Consider the following 19,728-nt stretch of genomic DNA (forward strand, 5'->3'; position numbering starts at 1 on the left):
TGTCATATTACACGGCGCGAGCAAGTTTCAACCAAGTGTACTTTTCTAGAAAATAACGAAGATGTTCAAATATCTAATAAGTTAGTGAACAATTAAACAGTAAACGGGTAATTTCGAAATAAATCCTCATAAGCACATAGTCTGCTAAAGTTATAAGCCTTGGATTCGAGTATTTAAGAAGTTAAAAAGCTACTCCAACCTTTTTCGAGTATTTCAATACGTTGTTATCGAGTGACGAGTTTGAGTAGTCGCGTTCCACTGCAAGTTGAAATTGTAAACCACCCCATGCAGAATCCTGATTGGCACTCCTATTGTATAGGTCCTCCCAGATAAAGAAATAGATCGGGTGACTATTAAAAGTAAACTTCACCTACTTTGAGACACCTTTAATCTTTAGTTTCACATTACGACAAAACATGACATTAAATTGTTAAGATTGTTATTATACACTTATAATAAGACAAAAACAATACAATCATAATGGTGTCCCGGACTTCTCCAAGTCTGTTAATTAATTATATTACGAATGTTTTTGGTTTTAATTCCAACATCTTCGTTTTGAGCCGATTATCTCGTGTGAAACAACCACAGCTAGTGTTATTTACACTTATTGAAGCGTCCAGTTTTTTAAAAAGCATTCCGGAAATTCATCAAAATCTCGGACAATCACGAAAGAACCGAGATTGTTTGAGACACTAGGTGTAAGTTTGAGAGATGCTTCGACTAGAGTTGTTGTCGACACTAAAAACCCGCAATATTATTCTGTAAAACTTTCTTTAAGTGTCGTGTTAATTTTCGAAGAAGTTATATTAGTCTATTATATTATATAATTTTTTGCGCGATTTTGAGATATAGCACTCTTTTTTTTTTAAATACTCTCCTGTTAGACCTTTTTTTGACCTTATTGAAATTGTTCTAGGAATTTTTGACCAAAAGTCGATAAGAAAAAAATATAAAAGAAACACAACACATCATAATTAAAAATCCCGATTATGGAATCCGATATTTGATCTAGCCTAAATAAATTTCATTAATAATAAATTGTTACAGCGTTTATCTTAACCAAACATAAATTAAACGTGGCAAATAGAGCATAGAGTCAATGCATATTTTACAATTTATACGCCATTTCAATTTGATTCCGTTTCAAATTAGAAGTATCAATAATTTCTATTCGAAACGTATAATAAATAATTAAAAGAAAAATAATTATATTGGTTTCCCAGTCTCATATAGAGTCCCAGCAGAAACGGGAAATATTTTAATTATAAATAAGTCTACTCCGCGCGTTTGCCGCCATATTAAAAGTTAATTTCGCTATACACCCGCCTAAAATGTGGCCCGTTGACTGTCGCGTTCGCGAAAGAGATAGAGATAGAGAGCGAGAGGGAAGCGTAGGACGTATCCTACGTTTGATACTGTAACATGGGAGCCGTAGATAGATTGGGATGAGAAGCGGTATTCATCCGGAGAGCCGTGAATCCTTTATTGTACCAATCGTCTTCGGCGTCTTGTCTCATGGCCGCGGCCATGTTGCTAGTGGTATGCGGCATGGAGAAAGCTTGAGCACCCATGGGCGCGTACGAAGAGGTGTTCATCGGCGGATATCGAGCCGCCGTCATGCTGTTAATCGCGTTCGGAGGAGGGTATTGGTAGCTTCGGGAAGAGACAGTCGAAGTCGGATAAATGTTCCTCATCATAGCGCCGTTACAAGCCGGCAGAACCGACGGAGCCGCTAGGGCTTTCTGCAACTGCTTTTCTTGTTTACGGTATTTTGCTCGGCGATTTTGAAACCATACCTGCGAATAACGAGTTGTAATTAGAACTTTACTCAATACCCTAGACAGATTTCGTTTTGGGGGGAAGGAGCTAAGTAAAATTGGTTAGATAATTTACGCGGCCATACTGGTGGTTTGAACCCACCAATATAGTTGCCAAAACAGTGGTAAGATCAAGGAGGGTGTGACCAGAAGTATATAATACTTCTCTTCGAGAGAATTGTACCACAAAGCTGGGTAAGTGTAACGTCATTCTTCCCAACATCGGAGAATTTGGAGTAAGGTTACTTAACCGAATCACATTCCCGATAAATAGTTCCCTCATCATTACTCTATTACCGTTTAACTATTTGGCAAGACAGGCTTGTGGATTTTTGTCCCACCGAAGGCGAGGTTTGTGGGTTGTTTGCTGGGGATTTAGTGCCATACAATTACAGAATTCACCTTACGGTGCGATGCCCATTTGAAGAATGACGTTACATAACTAAAGTATTAAGAGGATACAGAGTGTCATCCTTCTATTACCCCCTTCTGGTGTGACGTACTACTCAAACAACTGTAAAGTCTCTATAGCGCGAAAACTAATGCAATTTGAAAAAGAAAACAACTCGAGCTTTCAGTGGCAAATAAATACTCTAAATTTTTAATTATTCTCATTATTTAAAGCTAAATAAACTTAATTTACGATTTAAAAGAACTTTCGGGTTCTCTTTGTTTCAGTTTTACCCGATGCCGCCAATGAGGAAAAGCAATCCACCAGGCTGAATAAAACTAATGTTATTTCAATACAACGCCTGTAGAAATGTTTAACCCGCAATACACCAAAGCTCTGAGTGGAGCCTATATCCAACCTAGGTTTTAAATCTAAACAAATTAATTTCGGGCAATACCGGGCCCCCTTTGCTACAAGTTAACAATAAACATAATTAAAAACTGACTAATTTCAATTAACTAAGCGTATAGACTCCAATTTCATGCTCCTAGATTTTTAAACTTTCTTTAAATTTCAAAATATTAGATGTTGAAAAATCTATTTTAAAATTTCAGATTACGTATATACTATTCATCAAAACGAACTAAGATTACGACCCTTGACCCTTAAATTCAGACTCAGGTTGAAAGGTCAGCAGATACAAAGGCAGACTGCCTTTTATCTCTCAACTTCAAACCTTATAGAAAAGATTTATAGGCCCTTTCCTAACTGATGTTGTAGCGTTATACATATTCTTCCTTCAATTTTCATTCGAGAGGGAAGGTACCTAAGAGACAAATAACGCTGCATATAAATTAGAAAAGGAACGTCAAGAGAGAGAGAGAGAGAGAGAGAGAGAGAGAGAGAGAGAGAGAGAGAGAGAGAGATGTGAAAAGGCGGGAGATGAGCGAACATTCGCGGAATAAATTTTCCCGCCATCCTAACTGAGAATTTAGGCTTAAGGGGAGCTATACGAAAGGGAAGAGGAACTAACTTCCGTGATATTCAAAATGAACGATATGCTAATGAGAACGTAGATTTTTCTTTCCTCCTTCCAGGGGGGAGGTGAGATGGAATGACTAAAGATCTAGAAGAACTGTATGGACCTGAGAAAAACCTTCTATCTTTATATTTTCTCACTTTAGAATTTATAAATATATAAAATTATGGTTTACTTATTTTCTTAAGTATAGAGTTCGCATGCAACCTAAAAAAGAGTGCGGTTTAAGATAGTGAAAGCAGGACTTGAACGGGAAAATTTACACCTCCGAGATTGGGTTGGTTTCTACTATAGGCGATATAAGATTAACATTTTGCTAACCTGTCAAGGACTCATAAAGTTATTCATTTCCAGCTAGTGAAGGGGCTAAGAAACAGTCGACTTCAACCTTTCTCCAATCTTCAGAAATTGCTTTGCATAAACTAACTTTAATCGCTCGCACTGCACCGAAACTTCCGAAAGTTACTCCGAATAAAAATTAACTAATATAGGGACTCAAACCTTGGCTTGAACTTCGGACTAAGGTATAAAAGGGGGGGGGGGGTAGCTGTAGCTCTTAGAGTACTACTAGCAGTTAACGAAGACGCGAATGTTGTGTCTCGCTTTTTTTTTTTACTTCTATACTTTAAGCCTAACTGCAAAGGCCTAAAATAACGTATACGTGTATATAAAGCTAGTATTCTCCCGCGAGGTCGAGTCAGCAACAAGCCTGTCGACGAAGGACTAGACATCTAGAAACCTACCTCCCCCAAAACGAACCAAGCTTTCCCGCGTACACCATATATGTACAAGCAAGCGCAAAGGCATAGCGCATAGCTGCCGCTTCACTGATGTTTCCAAATTCAATTTGAGAGCCGGCTTTGAACATAATGGACTCGGGAGTAACGGCGGCGGGTGCATCCCTAGGCCTAAAAAAGTCTTGGCTTTCTCTCTCTCTCTCTCTCCCTCCAAGTGACCCCCATCTCTCTCGCACCATTCTCCTCATCGCCTACCTTCCTTCCAACCACCCTCTGACAACTAGTTTCCAGCTTCCTAACCTTCGGGGCACTCTGGTCTCTCAAAGTCTCTAGTTTATATCTCGTACATCCGCCCCCTTTTCCTACAGTTCTCTATCTTTCGAAGCGAAAGCTTTTCAGCCTTTCGACCAAGTTTTGGAGGTATAGGCGCAAAATTCCGCGAGCTAAGCCTAAGTTCGCGCGCGAGTTATCCCTCTAGAGAGATACCACACTTTATCCTCCCCCCTCAGATCTACCTCCTACGTATTGGATAGGCTATTCCTAAGGAAGGTGAGAGATACTTCGCCAACATCTTTAGCTTTACTAAAAATGATAAAGTTTCCAAAATGTAAACACGAGTTTGCTGAACTCTGGAATAAAAATAGACCAAATAAGCGCACGTTCAACTTCAATGAGACAATACAATCATGAATTCAATAGTATACCCGCCTAACCCGCACGTCGCCTTCCATTCCATTACTTTTTCAAATAAACAGCGCTAAAATTTGTCCATTTCAATCCCATGCATGCAGTATTCAGTTAAAACAGAAGCGCATTACGGTACTTCTGAATATAGTTGCATGTGGAAGGAATTTCGATAACACCTCATTGGAAACTTGATTTGAAATACGCTAAGCCTAAAGGTTACAGTGGGGGTCACGAGCCTAGTGTTGCCAGTCATTTGTAACTCGTGCAATTCAAAATACTATCAACAACAACAGACTGAAAAGCTTGTGTAGAATTCCGTGTTGGATTCAGTAATTATCATTCAGTTCCAAACTGTTGTATTAAGATCCCCCCACTAAAATTACAAATGGATAACAGCTAGGCCTACCAAAAAACTAATCTAACCTAAAAGATAAAAAAACCAACTTCATGCAAATCAAACCATATATAAACTAAACGCAAGACAAAATTATGACATTAATTGCTATGAGATGACTCGACTTAATTGACTATGTCTTTAAAAGTATAACACAAACCTGAATGATGCAGAAGATGCTTTAATGACAAATTTCAGGCAACCCTGTTAAGGCGCAAGGGAGAAAATTTCTCTATCCCCTTCAGTGCATGCATGTATACTATCTATAGCGAAAACAGTATATATCTGACAAACATACCTACGCTAGATCATGGCGCACGCGTACCTTTTATAGATTTGCTAAATCGGATTTTCTCAAACCTTTCATCGGTCAGGAAAATCTAGTAGCTGAGAGAGAGAGAGAGAGAGAGAGAGAGAGAGAGAGAGAGAGATGTACCCAACTATATCTTGAGACTGAAATATCTCTCTCTATCTCTATATATCTATATTTTTGAAGCCCAGCTTTTTATTTTTTTATTTTCAAAAAAAAAGGAGAGGAGGGTGCATGGGGGGGGGGTGAAGGAATATAAGCCAGATTTGTTTTAAGCTAAAGCTGGCTAAAGTAAAAAAAGGAATATATCTTTACTTTAGCAAATATTTCCTGCCTTTTAAAATATTCCTTCTGCAGTTGGATGAATTTTTATTAGGGATGCAGAGTTCTTTCTGACGCTTTTAAAGTTCTCAAAATATATATATATATATATATATATATATATATATATATATATATATATATATATATATTCGCTCCTCTTTATAAGCGTATCAAGCTAGTTAAATATTAAATATAGAAAGATATGTTTCGTTCCTTGCATAAATATATATATGTTATAAAGAAATCATGAAGCCATATAAAGGATTGAAATAAAAATATAATTTAAAATTGTACCAGTTCGAACTATATTATTCTTATTTCAATACTTCATGGATTCATGATTTCGTTACTGATTTTTATCTATAGATATATTTATTTTAACGGGGGAATGAAGTAATTATTTTGGATTTTGGAAGATACTTCACTTAATGCTTCAGTTCGTTTTCAAATTGTAAGGGTAATAAGTTTATAAGATATGTTCCTACCATAAGTATGACAATACCTATACTTCGTAATGCTATACCGAGAGACTTACATCTCGAGCTAGTTCTAGCAGAACGACAAGCGAGAATTGAAGTACTACCTAGCAGTCGGTTAGTTTTGCAGGACTTCCATCTAGGTCCTATTTGCCTTTAACTGCGCCAAAACCAGGTGTCGCTTTACCTCGAAACTATGACCTACCTCCTCACTTCATGACAACCTCCAGTTTGTAACCAGTGACAAACTTATGGAAGGAACATACCTCATGAACTTAAACCATACCTAATTTATGTTTGATTGCTATAATCTATTCTCAATTTGAAATAGAAACCGATTTTTCTTTCCCTACTTGTAAACATTTTGCGTACAAATTAACCGACAACAATCTAGAGATTTTAACAATAAGGAGATTATGTTAAGAAGTATAATAAGAAATGAAACTAACCTGTATTCTAGCTTCGTTTAATTTCGTGATCCTCGCTAACTCTTCTCGACAATAGATATCGGGATAGTGACTCTTTGCGAAGGCGGCCTCCAACTCTTGTAGCTGTTCCTGCGTGAAGGTGGTCCGATGTCTCCGTCGGGCCGGCGTCGGTGGACAGGTATTCGACGTCGATCCGGATCCTCCTCCGGCAGAAACGATGGAAGAAGCCGATAAGCCGGACGAAGTGACGCCGGCAGCGACGGCCGCCGTCAAGGCCGACGTTCCGAGCACGGAAGCGGCTGCCGAAACACTGGTCACCGGCTCGATCTTCAGCTTCTTGAAAGCCCCTTCGTGTCCTGTTACGTACGTACCCGAAAATTAGTTAAATTACTAAGCGATTAATTAGGTAAACGTAATATAATCGTAAATTAAATTAGAAATTAACCGTCCCGTCCCGTCTTGTCGCTATGACTCCGAGTTGGGCCTAATCATTTTAGGGTCTTTTAAATAAAATTAGTCTTATTAAGAGCAGCAGCAGCATGAAGAGGGACGCAACGGAGAAGCGCATTCGCGTACCCCTTTAGCGTACGCCGTGTAATACGATTAAGCCACGGACCCAACCGAACTTAGTCGCTACCCGAAACTAGCGTTTTTCCCATCGACAAGAAAATAAAGGAAAATCACCTGAAATAGCTAGCTATACCTGCACGCCCCTCCACATCGCATCGCGTCACTTCGACTCGCATCCGCCTCTAGCACGCGGACCTCTCTAGAAAGCCTCATCCCCACCCATCTCTCGATACATCTCACTCGGAAAATTAATATAATTTATAGTAAAGTGTTTTTGATGGCGCTTTCACCGTAATCAGCTGGAAAGAACACCGAGCTAGGTATAGTTGGTTGGGTCAGAGAATCTACGGTTACAGGCGCGATAACCGTGTTAATTCAAAAGAATTCAACGAGATTTTTAGGGAGGGAATGAAGGACTAAATGGAGAGACACAAATTTGGGGCTCATTTTTAACCTCGTTTTTAACACCTAGCACCTCTTAAATCCGGAGTAGTTACCTGATCTTGTTTATAATTAATTCGATTTCCAAACCTCAAAGGAATAATTTGCCCTCCCTGAGACTTAGCAAAATATGGCCACCAATGTTTTCCAAACGGTTAATTAGTTTAATAATGAAATTGATAAAAATACCCGCATGCTTGGGAAGAATAGACCGAAAAAGATATTTCACAGGGACGTCTTAAAATAGACTATAATTTGATTTGTCACGTTACTTAAGCCTATTTTGATTTAAAGAAAGGTTAATGGAGGGTTAAAATACTAAAAAATACAGGGTGTTTCTGAAAGTTGTGTTAGAAATTATGAGGATGTTTTTTTGGGCGATTTCAAGTCAGAAATGTAATTTTTTTTGTGTCTTTTTACCATCCGGGCCACCGTTTTCAAGTTAAGATTGAGGTATTTTACGGATGACCCCTTAAATTTAATTAAGACACAGAAAGACAATGATTTCTAATTTAATTGAAGACGGTGAAAATAGAAGTTACATTTTCGACTCTAAATCACAAAAAAAAACATACATCCCTTAATTTCTAATAGACCTTTCAGAATCACCCTGTATAGACCTATATTTCTTTAACAAATCATTAATTATTAATAAATGAATTGGTAATTACGAAATTAAAAATTGACCCCTTTTTTAAGTCGATCTTTAATTTTAAATTACATTTTCTTCCTCATTTTCTATACGGTTTTCTCTATCAATTAAATTAGATTAGATTAAACTGAATTTAATATTTTTTTCAAAGCTACGAATCTTTGCTGAAGAGATAGAGATAATACTTATCTTTATCTTTTGACATAATGATAACTCAGTCAAAACGTTTGACTTGAACATACACACACTCTAAGCCTATGTAAAGTTTTTATAGTGAACCCAATAGAACTCATACTCTTGTCAAAAGTTATTCAATAGATTGAATGGGACAATCGAAATAGAGCTAACACAAAAGTACTTGTGCCTTCTTTACAAATAAAAAAAAAACCTGCAGCCTCGTACAATACACGAAAAAAAATCTCCTTGCATAAAACAACTGTCAGAAAATGTTTTACCAGAAAAACCCCTGTTCCCTTATGTGTCCCAACCAAAATGACAGAAGCCTATAGATCTAAACTAAACCCTAACCCTAACCCTAACCCCGGCGGCCGGAGTAGGACGGGACAGCTAGGGATCCCATGCAGGAACATAAAATCAACACTCTCTTGTGTGTGTGTGATGTCCTACTACATTAATCCGTAAAATCCCCCACTTTTTATACAGATCTGCACTGTAATTACTCTATAACAAGGAAGGAGTGAGGTAGGGGTGCTTCCTGTGATGGTTCCGCGAGGGTAAAATGAATTCTTTACTTCTATTATCCATTGAAAGTACACCACCTGCGACCACTTGGCGCTAATGTAGTATCAGGGGAGCTGGGGCGCGCTCGCTCTCTCTCGACTTGAGCGGGGCGCCTTTTTATATCTACATTTCGAGCTGGAAATAATAGATTTTCTCCCCGTCAAACTATTTTGTTGTACAGAAGCGTGCAGAGGGGACCTATATAGGCTTATGAAAGACCTAGCTGCTCCAATGAGGATGGAGGATACGGCCAAGAAATGGGATACGGGGGTTTTAATAGAGCTCAATCAGTGGTAGTATGAAATTATCCAAATATAACATGAATATGCACCCTGTTTCTGAACGGTGTACAAGAAATTAACATGTTCTTTGGACGATTTTGAGTCGAAAATGTAGGCCTAACTTCTCTCATAATTTTTCCTCAATGGACACCGTTTTAAAGTTATGTTTGGAGTGTTTTAAGGATTACACCTTAATTTGATTAGAAATCATTGTCTAAATCAGTTTCTTAATTAAATTAAGGGGTCATCCGTAAAACGCTGAAAACATAATTTGAAACTGGTGGGCCTTGGTTCAAAAGTTACATTTACCATTCGAAATCGTCCAAACAACGTCCCAATTAATTTCTGACAGTAATAGACTTTTCAGAAACATTCTGCAGAATTGAAAGTCGGGTTATCTCGGCTATAGCATAGAGTCAACCCTAGAAACAAGACCTGAAACCGTTGACCGTTAAATTCTACAATATATCCCCCTCAATGGAAGCTGGTGTAAACTAAAGGAATAACATTTATTCATGGGAGAAAACACTTACACTCTTTGGCTGCAGATTCCTCCCATCTCCTTCAACAGAAATCGCATCCTCCGATGAGCATTATGGAGATTTTATACGCGTTTGAATAGAGCAGAGAGCGCGTGTTAAGGGTTCCCTAACTGATTTGATGACAGGTGTAAGGAGGGGGTTCTAGAATTGGCAACTTGTATATTCATGATCAGTATTAAGGCAAATGCGGCAGACTTATTTGTATCATCGTAATGAATATATTATTGTCTTTCAACCTTAGGCAGCGTTTTAGATTCGTTTAATTGGACCGCACTTGTGATTATTGATTTTACATCGTATTTACAGCCTGGTTTTTGGAATGTTAGAACCTAATTGAGCGTTAAATGGTGTTTTCATGACATAATTTAAACTCGGATTGTTAAATTTAGTAAAATATACACGAATTTTCCACTATTTAGGAATGAGTATTTGAAAGGGTTATCTTGACGAGGAAAACTATAACCTTACAGATAACTACAAGACCCATAAAATTCGCTGTGCGATTATGATAGTTTGCCACAAGGGACACTGTTTACAAGTTAGGATTTTAGTGTTTTAGGGATGACCCCTTAAGACAATGATTTCTTATTTAACTAAGAGGACATCCGTAATCACTTCAATTTTCTAAACTTGTTCAGGGGCGTCCCTTATGGAACATCGGTCACAGAAGTTACATTTTCCATCCAAAATTTAACATTTCCCATAGAACTAACCCACTGTATGTACTTCGGTCCTGTAAGTACCCCATAAGTTTATAAGATATGTTCCATGATAAGTATGACACTACCTATACATCGTAATGCTAGAGACTTACACCTCGAGCTAGTTCGAGTTAGAACGACAAGCGAGAATTGAAGTCCTACACTTAGTGGTTAGTTTTGCAGGACTTCCATGATCCAAATAGGTCCTATTTAGTCTGCTATAGTAAGCCTTTGACAGCGCAAAAACCAGGCGTTGCTTTAACTCGAATCTATGACCTACCTCACTCATTTCATGACAAGCTCTCAGTACTAACCAGTGACAAACTTATGGAACATATCTTATGAGCACCCCTGTATATATCACAAAGGAAGGGTAATTTTGAAATTGTAGTGTCGTTTAAGTAGCCCTTTAACCTAACAAAACTATTAGAAACAGCTACAAAGATCAGATAAAAAGCGCAACACTATCAATCCACACTTCCGAACGCATACAACAGTGATAGTTAAACAAAAGGACTAGTGCGGTTCTTAGCGGGCCGGGTTAAGGTTACCCGGAGCGGCGTTCACGGCATGCTCCCGAAAATTTGCTCGGTCAACAAAGAGAGCGCGGCTCGGCGCGGGTCGAGGCGAGATGTAATCGGGGACACCGTACAAACACGCGCCGCCACTTTATTCATCATTTTATCACGGCTTCCGAAAGAGATGATCGGGATTAGGGGCTTAGAACGATCCCTTCATAGTTGAAAAAAAGTTTAAATAGCCCTGATTATGAGCCAGCCAGGAGCGTTAACTGTTACTGTTATTTAAAATATAAGGTTTTTACCGCAGCAGGAGATGATAGATTATAGACTAACAAAGAGAGGAACACTATACATGGCACTTGGGGATAACATTCAAACATTGATAAATATCACCAGGAATACATACAGCTAATAGGAATCGTATCTATATTAGGATTTTGTGGGAAGAGCGAGCTAGACTTATCATTATGTATGACGAATTTTACCTGGCGAATAGTGATCTCTCTGGCTAAGCGTTTAATCTAACCTCGCATGGCTACCAACCAATCAAATCACAGTTAGAAAATTCTCAAGCCCGACCCAAAAATACAGCATAGAAATATGTTAAATATTGGGGAACATTAATTCCAATTAGCTGTATGCATTCCTGATATCACAAATATTAACTATTTTTTTTACATTTAAATTCCATCTGTTTTTTAGCTAGTTTATAAAATTTGACCTGAAATCTCGTATGCACTTTCCATTTTTCAAATTAAAATTAGAATTAGAATTAACGTTAACATTTATTTGACATATTTAAACTTGATTAATTTAAAGTGCAAACTCTGTGTTTTAGTACCATTTAGGTCTATATTTTAAAATTAGAAACAATATCCAGAAAAACAAAATAATAAATTGGTATTAGCGCTCCAGTGTATTGCAACGAAATGCTTTACAGGGGCAGGTAGAAAATACATGGAGAGGTTTGCCCCTAAATGTTGGCTTCTCACTGAGAGTTCTAAAACTGCCACAGTAAATATATTACGGGTTTTGACAAATTTAAAAATGCAAAACACGTTTTTAATAAATAATCTATATTTTACTACCATTTAGGTCTATACTTTATAATAAAAACCAATTTCCAAATATAAAAATATTATTTAGCACCGGTGTATTGCAACGAAATGCTTTACAGGGGCAGGTAGAAAATATATTGAGAGGTTTGCCCCTAAATGTTGGCTTTTTCCTGAGAGTTTTAAAGGCGCTATAAGAAATATATTACGGGTTTAAACTTAAGATAAAAAGTGTTTCACGAACATCAGATATTTAACGTCTAATACAAATTCACAAAATTATTAACGAAGGCGGAAAGAAAGGCCTGAGTAATCGATTCTAAGAAATGAACTAGACAGTTCTAAAGTGGCGCTAAAGACATTTAAGGTTGTCTTTTAGTTTTTAAAGGGTTAGTAGTGTTTAATGTTTTGGTATTTTTAAAAACTTAAAGGTAAGGGAATAAGCAACACCATCCCTAACTGTGACATTCTCATCTTTCACGAGGTCTGTGTACAACCAAGATTATAAATAAGTTCAGCTAGCTAATTGGACCAAGTCATCTTGCGACTTTTTGCCACTTATCTAACGCCTTTACACAAAACGTATGGATAACTACCCCTTTAATCGATCCAAAGGAATAAAAACAGGACGGCATGGGTGTTACATAATACAAGCATCCTACCTGACAAAGGTTGCGGAGATTCAGCGGCGCAAGGTGGAAAATACCATTTACGGTAAACATCCGTTTCTTTCAAAACAATACCTAAACTCTTCGTCATAACTAAAGCTATTGTTGGGGTCACCTACGAATCTAACTTCACCTAAACTAACTTAACATTAAATTCACCTACAATTTTAAAAAACTGAAGTATAAAAACTCTATCCAACATAAACCATACTTATACTTCATACTTTAAAAATCACCCAAGCAAGCTAGGAATTTTTACCCCATTAAAGATCTATTCACGTTTTTGCTCCATCTATCCTACTCTCTCAATCCTATCGCGGGTTTCCTCCCATTTTTTTACTCATCCCATGAAAAAAAAACCTCCTACAGTAAAAGAGAGACAGTGCCCAACGAGTCAACGACGTCACGCTGGGTCGCTGGCTAAAGCGATTTTTGAAAATGCGGGAGATGCGAAATCAGTTTAAGTCGCACGCGAGGGGGAAGGGGGGAAAAGGAGTGGGAGGGAGAAGATATACCTGAACATGACTTGTATTTTTAGGAGCTAAGCCTAACTCGGACTTTATACAAGCATCGGGAAAGGGGGAGGGTAGAGAGTGAGCTTGAATTTGGGCAATTGGACCCCTAGAAGTAATTACGAGCAGACTTAGAACGTTGTGGCTCAACTAGACGGATAGAATTGGGGTATGGGGGAAGAGAATGTGGAGGAGGAGGAGGGGTACACCCCTTATAGAATTAGGAATCTAATAACGGACCAACGTCGAAAATTCTAGCTTCCGAAAATTCCACACTCTCCGAAGCTCGCTCGCTCTCCGTTTTTCCTCTTTTGCACCCCCTTCACTTACGTTCTTTCAATTTCCTCAACCACCTACCGACACTTCTAGCTCTTGTGTCTTTCTAAAGCGGGCGGGGGGGGGGGTTACTATTTGGGGGGAGGAGATGGGTGGAAGGACAGCGGTAGCGGGAGAAGCCCGTGGAAAACTTTATTACGTTGTCAACTAAAAATGAGAACTTGTTCTTACATTCAATTACACTAGAGAAGCTTGTCGGGTGAAATAATTTGGCTTGATTTATTGCATTTATTACACGAATCAAAGTAGGAGGAGTTCGCTCAAGACGACCCCTTTTATAAAAGAGCTACGACCAAAGCGGACACACACACTGAGAAAAATACGCCGCGATAGAAAAGACGTTGCACTAGCCGCGTCTAACGATAAAACGCTCGGTGTTTACCAGGACTAATTATGGTCATAGGGTTATTTAAACTATGTAATATAGAGAACCGTTTTAGGGTTAGAGTTCATAGGTCGCGTGTTAGGGTTAGGGTTAAGCGTTCTTTAACAATGGATGGTGTGTTTACCCACATGGTCAGTTAGGGGAATAAGAAACGGCCAGTTCTCCAGACGGAGAAGGACTTAAACGTGAACTTACTTGAGGGAGGATTGGTAAGGAAGGATTCAAATATACTTAGAAAAATGTAAAGAGAATAGATTTACCTCCGTGTTCGGCCAAGCTCCTAGCAGCAGCGGCTGCAACAGCGGCGGACGCGGCTACGCTGTCCAGTCCGTATAGACTCGTGAAATCATCGGCACACTTGCGTTTGTCCAATATTCTCTGATGATGCTGGTGATGATGATGATGGTGATGAGAGTGATGCGGATCTCCAGTCGTACCGCCACCGCTTCCGCTCAACAACCGATCGTCCGACATGATTCGATTGCTATTATACCCGCAAAAAATGGTTACTTTCGGTTAAGTAACTGTCTCCGAGTTTTACGTGAATCGAACGCGATAATTACGTTCTCACAGTTTGGGTTACCCACAATGGTTGACGCGATATCACGCGTGTTTTAATTGAATAATCGGTTTGAACTCGGTTAAGTTTCTTAGGGGAAGGGGGGCGTTCCGAGTCACCAATCACGCGTCCGCGGATTAAATCGGTTATTGTTTTATAAATCGTATTTTTACATAATTTTTTTGACACGTTTCTTTTTGTTTTTTCTTCTTTTTCTTTAGTGGTGGCGATGCCGTTAAACTATATGATTTTTATAGTTTTCAGGGATTTTTTTTTGTAAAAAGAAACTCGGTTTGTGAGGTTTTCCCTAACGTTAGACGGTTAGAAGATGGAGATTTTGGTTGAATCGAGTGGAAATGTGACAGGAACGGGGGCCAGATTGTGTTTTGAAGCGGGGTTGACAATATCTGTCCAGCTAACCAAAAGTGACTAACGAAGTTAGGGCGAATACGGCCTTATAAAGCGATACGTCGAGGTGTACTATAAGGCGATGGTCTAGGAGTCGCTCGGTTCCACGGTGGCGCCCGCCGACGCGAACCTCCATGGGTTGTAGCCTACATTTTGCCGTTCCCCCCCTCTCTGCCCGCCTTCCATCGCCTTGCCTAGCCTTAACCCTAGGCCCTTACAGCCTCGCGGATATCTAGAAAGCTCCAACACCATCCCCCCTTCCCTTGTACCGAAATCTTTCTCCCGACTTCTAGAAAAGGGGGAAGGTGAATTTCAGGCGCCGTTGCCTGAACCAATAAAATATGTTTGCCTTGATCGACGCTAGGTTAAAATCGTAGCTAGGCTACCATTGGATAAACCTAGAGAACCGAGAGGCGGCGCCCCATACAGCCGCCCCGTTTACCCTCCCGAAAATGTCTGTTTTGTTTCGAAATCCCCTTCTCCACTACTGGCTTCTCTTTGGTCTACTTTTCAGGCTACGTATCGAGTCTCTGGAGCCTTACTCTCGCAAGCTCCTTATACTTCTCTCCTTTATATAAAGTTATAGCACCCCCTTCTTACCCCCCATTATATATATAGATATATATATAATATCAACATGTATTAATATTATAGCCTTATACAACAAAATCTATTAGATACTCTTAAAAGTATTATACAGTTCTACATATTTTAGAACTGAATACAGATTCAGTTTGGAGAGATTATTATAAAATATTGAATAGATATTTTTGTAGAGGCATTTTACCAGATTTTTTTTTGTCAACGTTGGAATGGATTATGGGTAAGTTTCTATTTGTATATCCTGCTAATAATGCGAAAGTTTGTGAGATTGGATGTTTGTTTGAACAGATTTGGGTGAAATACCTTAGCAGGGTTTCCACAGATTTTTCATGTCAAAATTCCATGATTTTTCAAGATTTTCTCTGACCGTCTGAATATCATTTTTTTGCCTGAATAATTTTCCTTGTAAATATCCTATATTTCATGATATGAAATTCCTTGACTATGACTATTTTAAAGGACAAGTATACTAACATCATATTTATACCAAAAAACATAAATTTTGTTCCCCTAAAAGAACAAAATTTCGCGCTATCGGCAGTTTATGCAAAGTTACTTGTGACGTAGAAGATAAAAAGCATGTTAACCAATTTTAACTAAACTCGTCTAATTTGCAAAAGAGAAAAATACCCCCCTACCTCGTTAAATTGTGTTTAAAAAGTGCATTTTAAATAAAAACTTGCCCTTTAAGATCCTCTGACTTTCCAGGTATTTCAGATATTGTGGCAACCCTGTTAAGGCATTATACCTGCAGAAGACAATAAACGAGCTAAAAGACACCACCCTTCTTTGAAAACTTCAAGTTATGGATCTTAGGTTAAAAAAGATAGAGAACGTCTGTCACATATTTTGGAAGTAACAGACTAACGTTAAGAAAGATCTATTCTTGACCAATAGCCACAATCTTATTTTTAAAGACGTTGGGATTATAACCCCGAGAGATTGGCACTAAGCTCTCCGTGCATGGCGAAATGAGCAACGCGAGCCACTGGTCAATAATATAATAGGACCCCGCCATTCTATTTAGAAGACCATGAAATATTTAAGCCGATTTTTAAAGAGCGTAGTAGCATCTGGACTTTCGCTAGAATGCTCATTTTATATAGTGGTTCCAGAAACCGAGTTATAAGGGGCACGCTTTTCCAATTTCGATCTGAACGATGTTTTTTATTATTAAATAGCTAGCGGTCTCTTTCTACCTTTTACAGGTGTAGAATCACCATGCAGTTAGTTTCCCCAATCTTATAAAGATAATCTCTTTTGGCATGGCTACTAAAAGATCTAATGTAATATGTATATAGCAAAGGGAGGATGAAACGCGTAAATCGAAGTTGTTTAACCATATCCGTCAGCGTCATGATTCTGACGTATTTCTAACATAGTGATTTTGTGAAGTCGAGGTCAAGCGTGCGCGAGATAGAGTATTCGTTAGGTAAAATTCGTCTCTATCTTTGCCCACAGAATCCGCCTAGTTACTTTGAGTGAAAATGGCTAGTACTCAATCATTCTTAGTAGCTGTATGTATTCCTGTTAATAAATATGCCACTTTCACCTTAGAAATCTAACCCAAATAGAATTATTTAGAAATTATTAGCAAAAACCCTATCATAATTAATATAATTAACCTGACCTCATTAAACTAATCACAAATATAATTTCAAAACCCCATAAAACTTTCATCACTTCTTTCCCAAAATCAGTTCAGTTCTTGAGTTTCATACTCTCTTCGAACAAGTTTAAATATCCTCAAATATAACTTCGGGGGGCGATCTACCAGCTGCGACAGATTTCTACTCAAAGGAGAGACTTAAAGGTGCACTCCAATAAAGGTTTCAGTGGTAGAGTACCGACCACGGGGTGCCTGCTATAGTCCTATTGTCACCCATGCAGTCCAAGGTCCTAAGCCTAAACTACCCGAAAATGTAGAGGCAAAGTTGGTTTTTGTCGGACACCGTACGTGCTGGGGGGGTTAAAATGGAGGGGTACAATTGGGAAGACACAATAGAACGGGGGTTACAAATGAGAGGGGTTAAACGATAATGGGGTAGGCGTGAGTAGCGGCTGTCAACACGTGACCAAAGCGTGCCTCAAATAACCTACACCGTGTCCCAAACGCTCCTCACCTCCTACAACACCACTTGGCTCTAAAAATTTTAAACATCTTCGTAGTGGCTTCGAGTTTCAACAAAATTGAGTGAGTACACTAGAGTGTAGAGTACTCACAATATTTCCTGAAATATGATGAGCGTATCACAACCCTACTTGCAGTATCTTTTTACGCCACGATTGAGTGTCATTTTAAAATGTTTCGTAACTTATTTAAAAGGTCAAAGGGAAACCTCCATGCCGAGCCAAGTTGGGGGTCAAAGTTCATATAATAATAAATTTAACGTACGGGTTGCTTGGTTTCCTTGTTAAAATTCCAAAGACAGGAAAATAGATAATAGGTTCGTACGAAAATGATTTCGATCTGAAATTGGAAAAGGGCGGGGGAGTCGAAATGGAAATAGGGATTGGAAGAGGAGAGAGAAAGAGAGAGAGAGAGAGGGATGGAGATATTGAAATCTCAGAGTGGGAGGATATTGATGCCTTTCAGAGTGTGTGTACGTTAATTGTCAATTTGTAAGTGAAGCGAGAAACTAGAGTTAATCTTTTTAATTAAGAGTACGGTTAAATAGATAAGTTAATAACCTAAAAGAGAAGGAAGATGGAGAAAGGATATAGCCCCCCCTCTCTCTCTCTCTCTCTCTCAACGGAGTATCGGGAGTGGAACGAAAACAGGACGAGCAAGGAGGGTTAGGAATGAGAGGGAGAAAAGATGTTCTAGTAGAGAAATATATCTATTCGACATTTCCTCTAGAGAGACGGATGGGTAGTGCAAAGATGGAGCCTTGAGAAGAAAGGGAAAAAGAAAGGAAGGAAAAAAAGAGAGAAAATTGTTTCTAAAAACAATATTTTTCCTCTTCCCCCCCCCCCTTCTTAAGAGCGAAGTGCGAGAGAATTTAGTTAAATCATCTTAGAATATTGAATTATTATATAATACTTCAGAGACCTGCCTTAACGAAGCCCTCTTTTGCTTGCGTCATCATGTGCCCAACTTTTAAACCACTCTCTCTTCAGATATTAAAGGAATCACTTATCTAAAACGTTCCTCGCTAAACTTTAATGACGTCACACCATCCCTTCTAAGAAAGGGGGGGGGTATCAAGAAGTAATAGATGGAAGAGTGTGACGTAACATTGAAGGTCTGGAGGTTATGACAGGGCACGATTTTCCTCTTTCGTCAAATTAGGGCCATGTTATTTTAGAGACAGAATTAACCCAACAAACAATTCAATATTCCGTGTAAAATTTTATATAAATTCATGATGGAACTTGTACTGTACTCGTAGTAACAGTAAGAAAAATCGAAAACGTAAGTCCCTTTGACGATGGATGGTTGGAAGTATAGAGAGACTTGGAAGCCTAAGGAGAGAGGGGAGATAGAGAGAGAGCTAAAAGACAAAAACAAAGGGACGAGACAGCCAAATTGGCTTACACCCTTCGGACTCTCTGGACGAGTTCCGATTGGCCGTATCGTGTAACCACGCCTTAAACTCCCCCTTTATCACGTCTCTGATTGGTTCATTTGGACAGAAAAGAAACGGATCCCGACTTACGCGAGGAGGAGTTTGAGAAAACGAATCGATAAAACTATTCCCTAGATAACAAACCTCTCTCTCTCTCTCTTTGAGCCGACGAGAGAGAGAATATAGAGAGGAAGGAGGATGCGAGAGAGAGAGAGGGAAAGAGAGAAAGAGTATGTAGTGCAGGGGATGTTCTGCTGGACCGGAAAACGGAACATCAAAGTGCGAAGACTTTAATCCCATAGAAGGAAAGAGAAGAGAGAGAGAGAGAGAGAGAGAGAGAGAGAGAGAGAGAGAGAGAGAGAGAGGGATGAGGTTGGGAGGATGAAGAGCAACTAGGGATTCTAGGAGACTGGAAGAGGAGGAGAGGAGTACTGTATAGAGAAGAGAAAGAGTGTAAGAATACGTCCCAGGGGCACGACGAATTACCGGGTACATCATGGGCAGATGGGCCTAATGCACAAATTGGAGTATATATATATATCGATATATATTACTCTCGTCTTAGTCCTTGTTTGTTC

The 19,728-nt window shown here is 38.9% G+C and overlaps 1 protein-coding gene across 1 annotated transcript; it reads right to left on the reverse strand.

Moving 5' to 3' along the window:
• Positions 1–373: 373 nt before the first annotated feature.
• LOC149691804 (homeobox protein unc-42-like) lies at positions 374–17,071 on the reverse strand. Its single transcript, XM_089869231.1, has 4 exons — positions 15,885–17,071; positions 14,272–15,825; positions 6,628–6,962; positions 374–1,799 (listed from the first exon to the last, which is right to left on the reverse strand). The coding sequence occupies exons 2-4, from the start codon at positions 14,483–14,485 to the stop codon at positions 1,407–1,409; spliced, it is 942 nt and encodes a 313-aa protein (XP_089725357.1). The 5' UTR covers positions 14,486–15,825; positions 15,885–17,071; the 3' UTR covers positions 374–1,406.
• Positions 17,072–19,728: the final 2,657 nt, after the last annotated feature.

The sequence above is a fragment of the Phalangium opilio genome, unplaced genomic scaffold, assembly GCF_054372755.1.
Source record: "Phalangium opilio isolate 3A_F unplaced genomic scaffold, DU_Popi_V2 ptg000025l_1, whole genome shotgun sequence".
NCBI classification, from domain to species: domain Eukaryota; kingdom Metazoa; phylum Arthropoda; class Arachnida; order Opiliones; family Phalangiidae; genus Phalangium; species Phalangium opilio.

What these genes read in the sequence shown, in the direction of transcription:
- LOC149691804 (XM_089869231.1), bottom strand. Translation starts at nt 14,485, where the DNA reads ATGTCGGACGATCGGTTGTTGAGCGGAAGCGGTGGCGGTACGACTGGA. An exon ending in GAGCTTGGCCGAACACGGAG is followed by an intron (nt 6,963 to 14,271) that starts GTAAATCTATTC and finishes CGTACGTAACAG; the next exon opens with GACACGAAGGGGCTTTCAAG. An exon ending in TAAACGAAGCTAGAATACAG is followed by an intron (nt 1,800 to 6,627) that starts GTTAGTTTCATT and finishes CGTTATTCGCAG; the next exon opens with GTATGGTTTCAAAATCGCCG.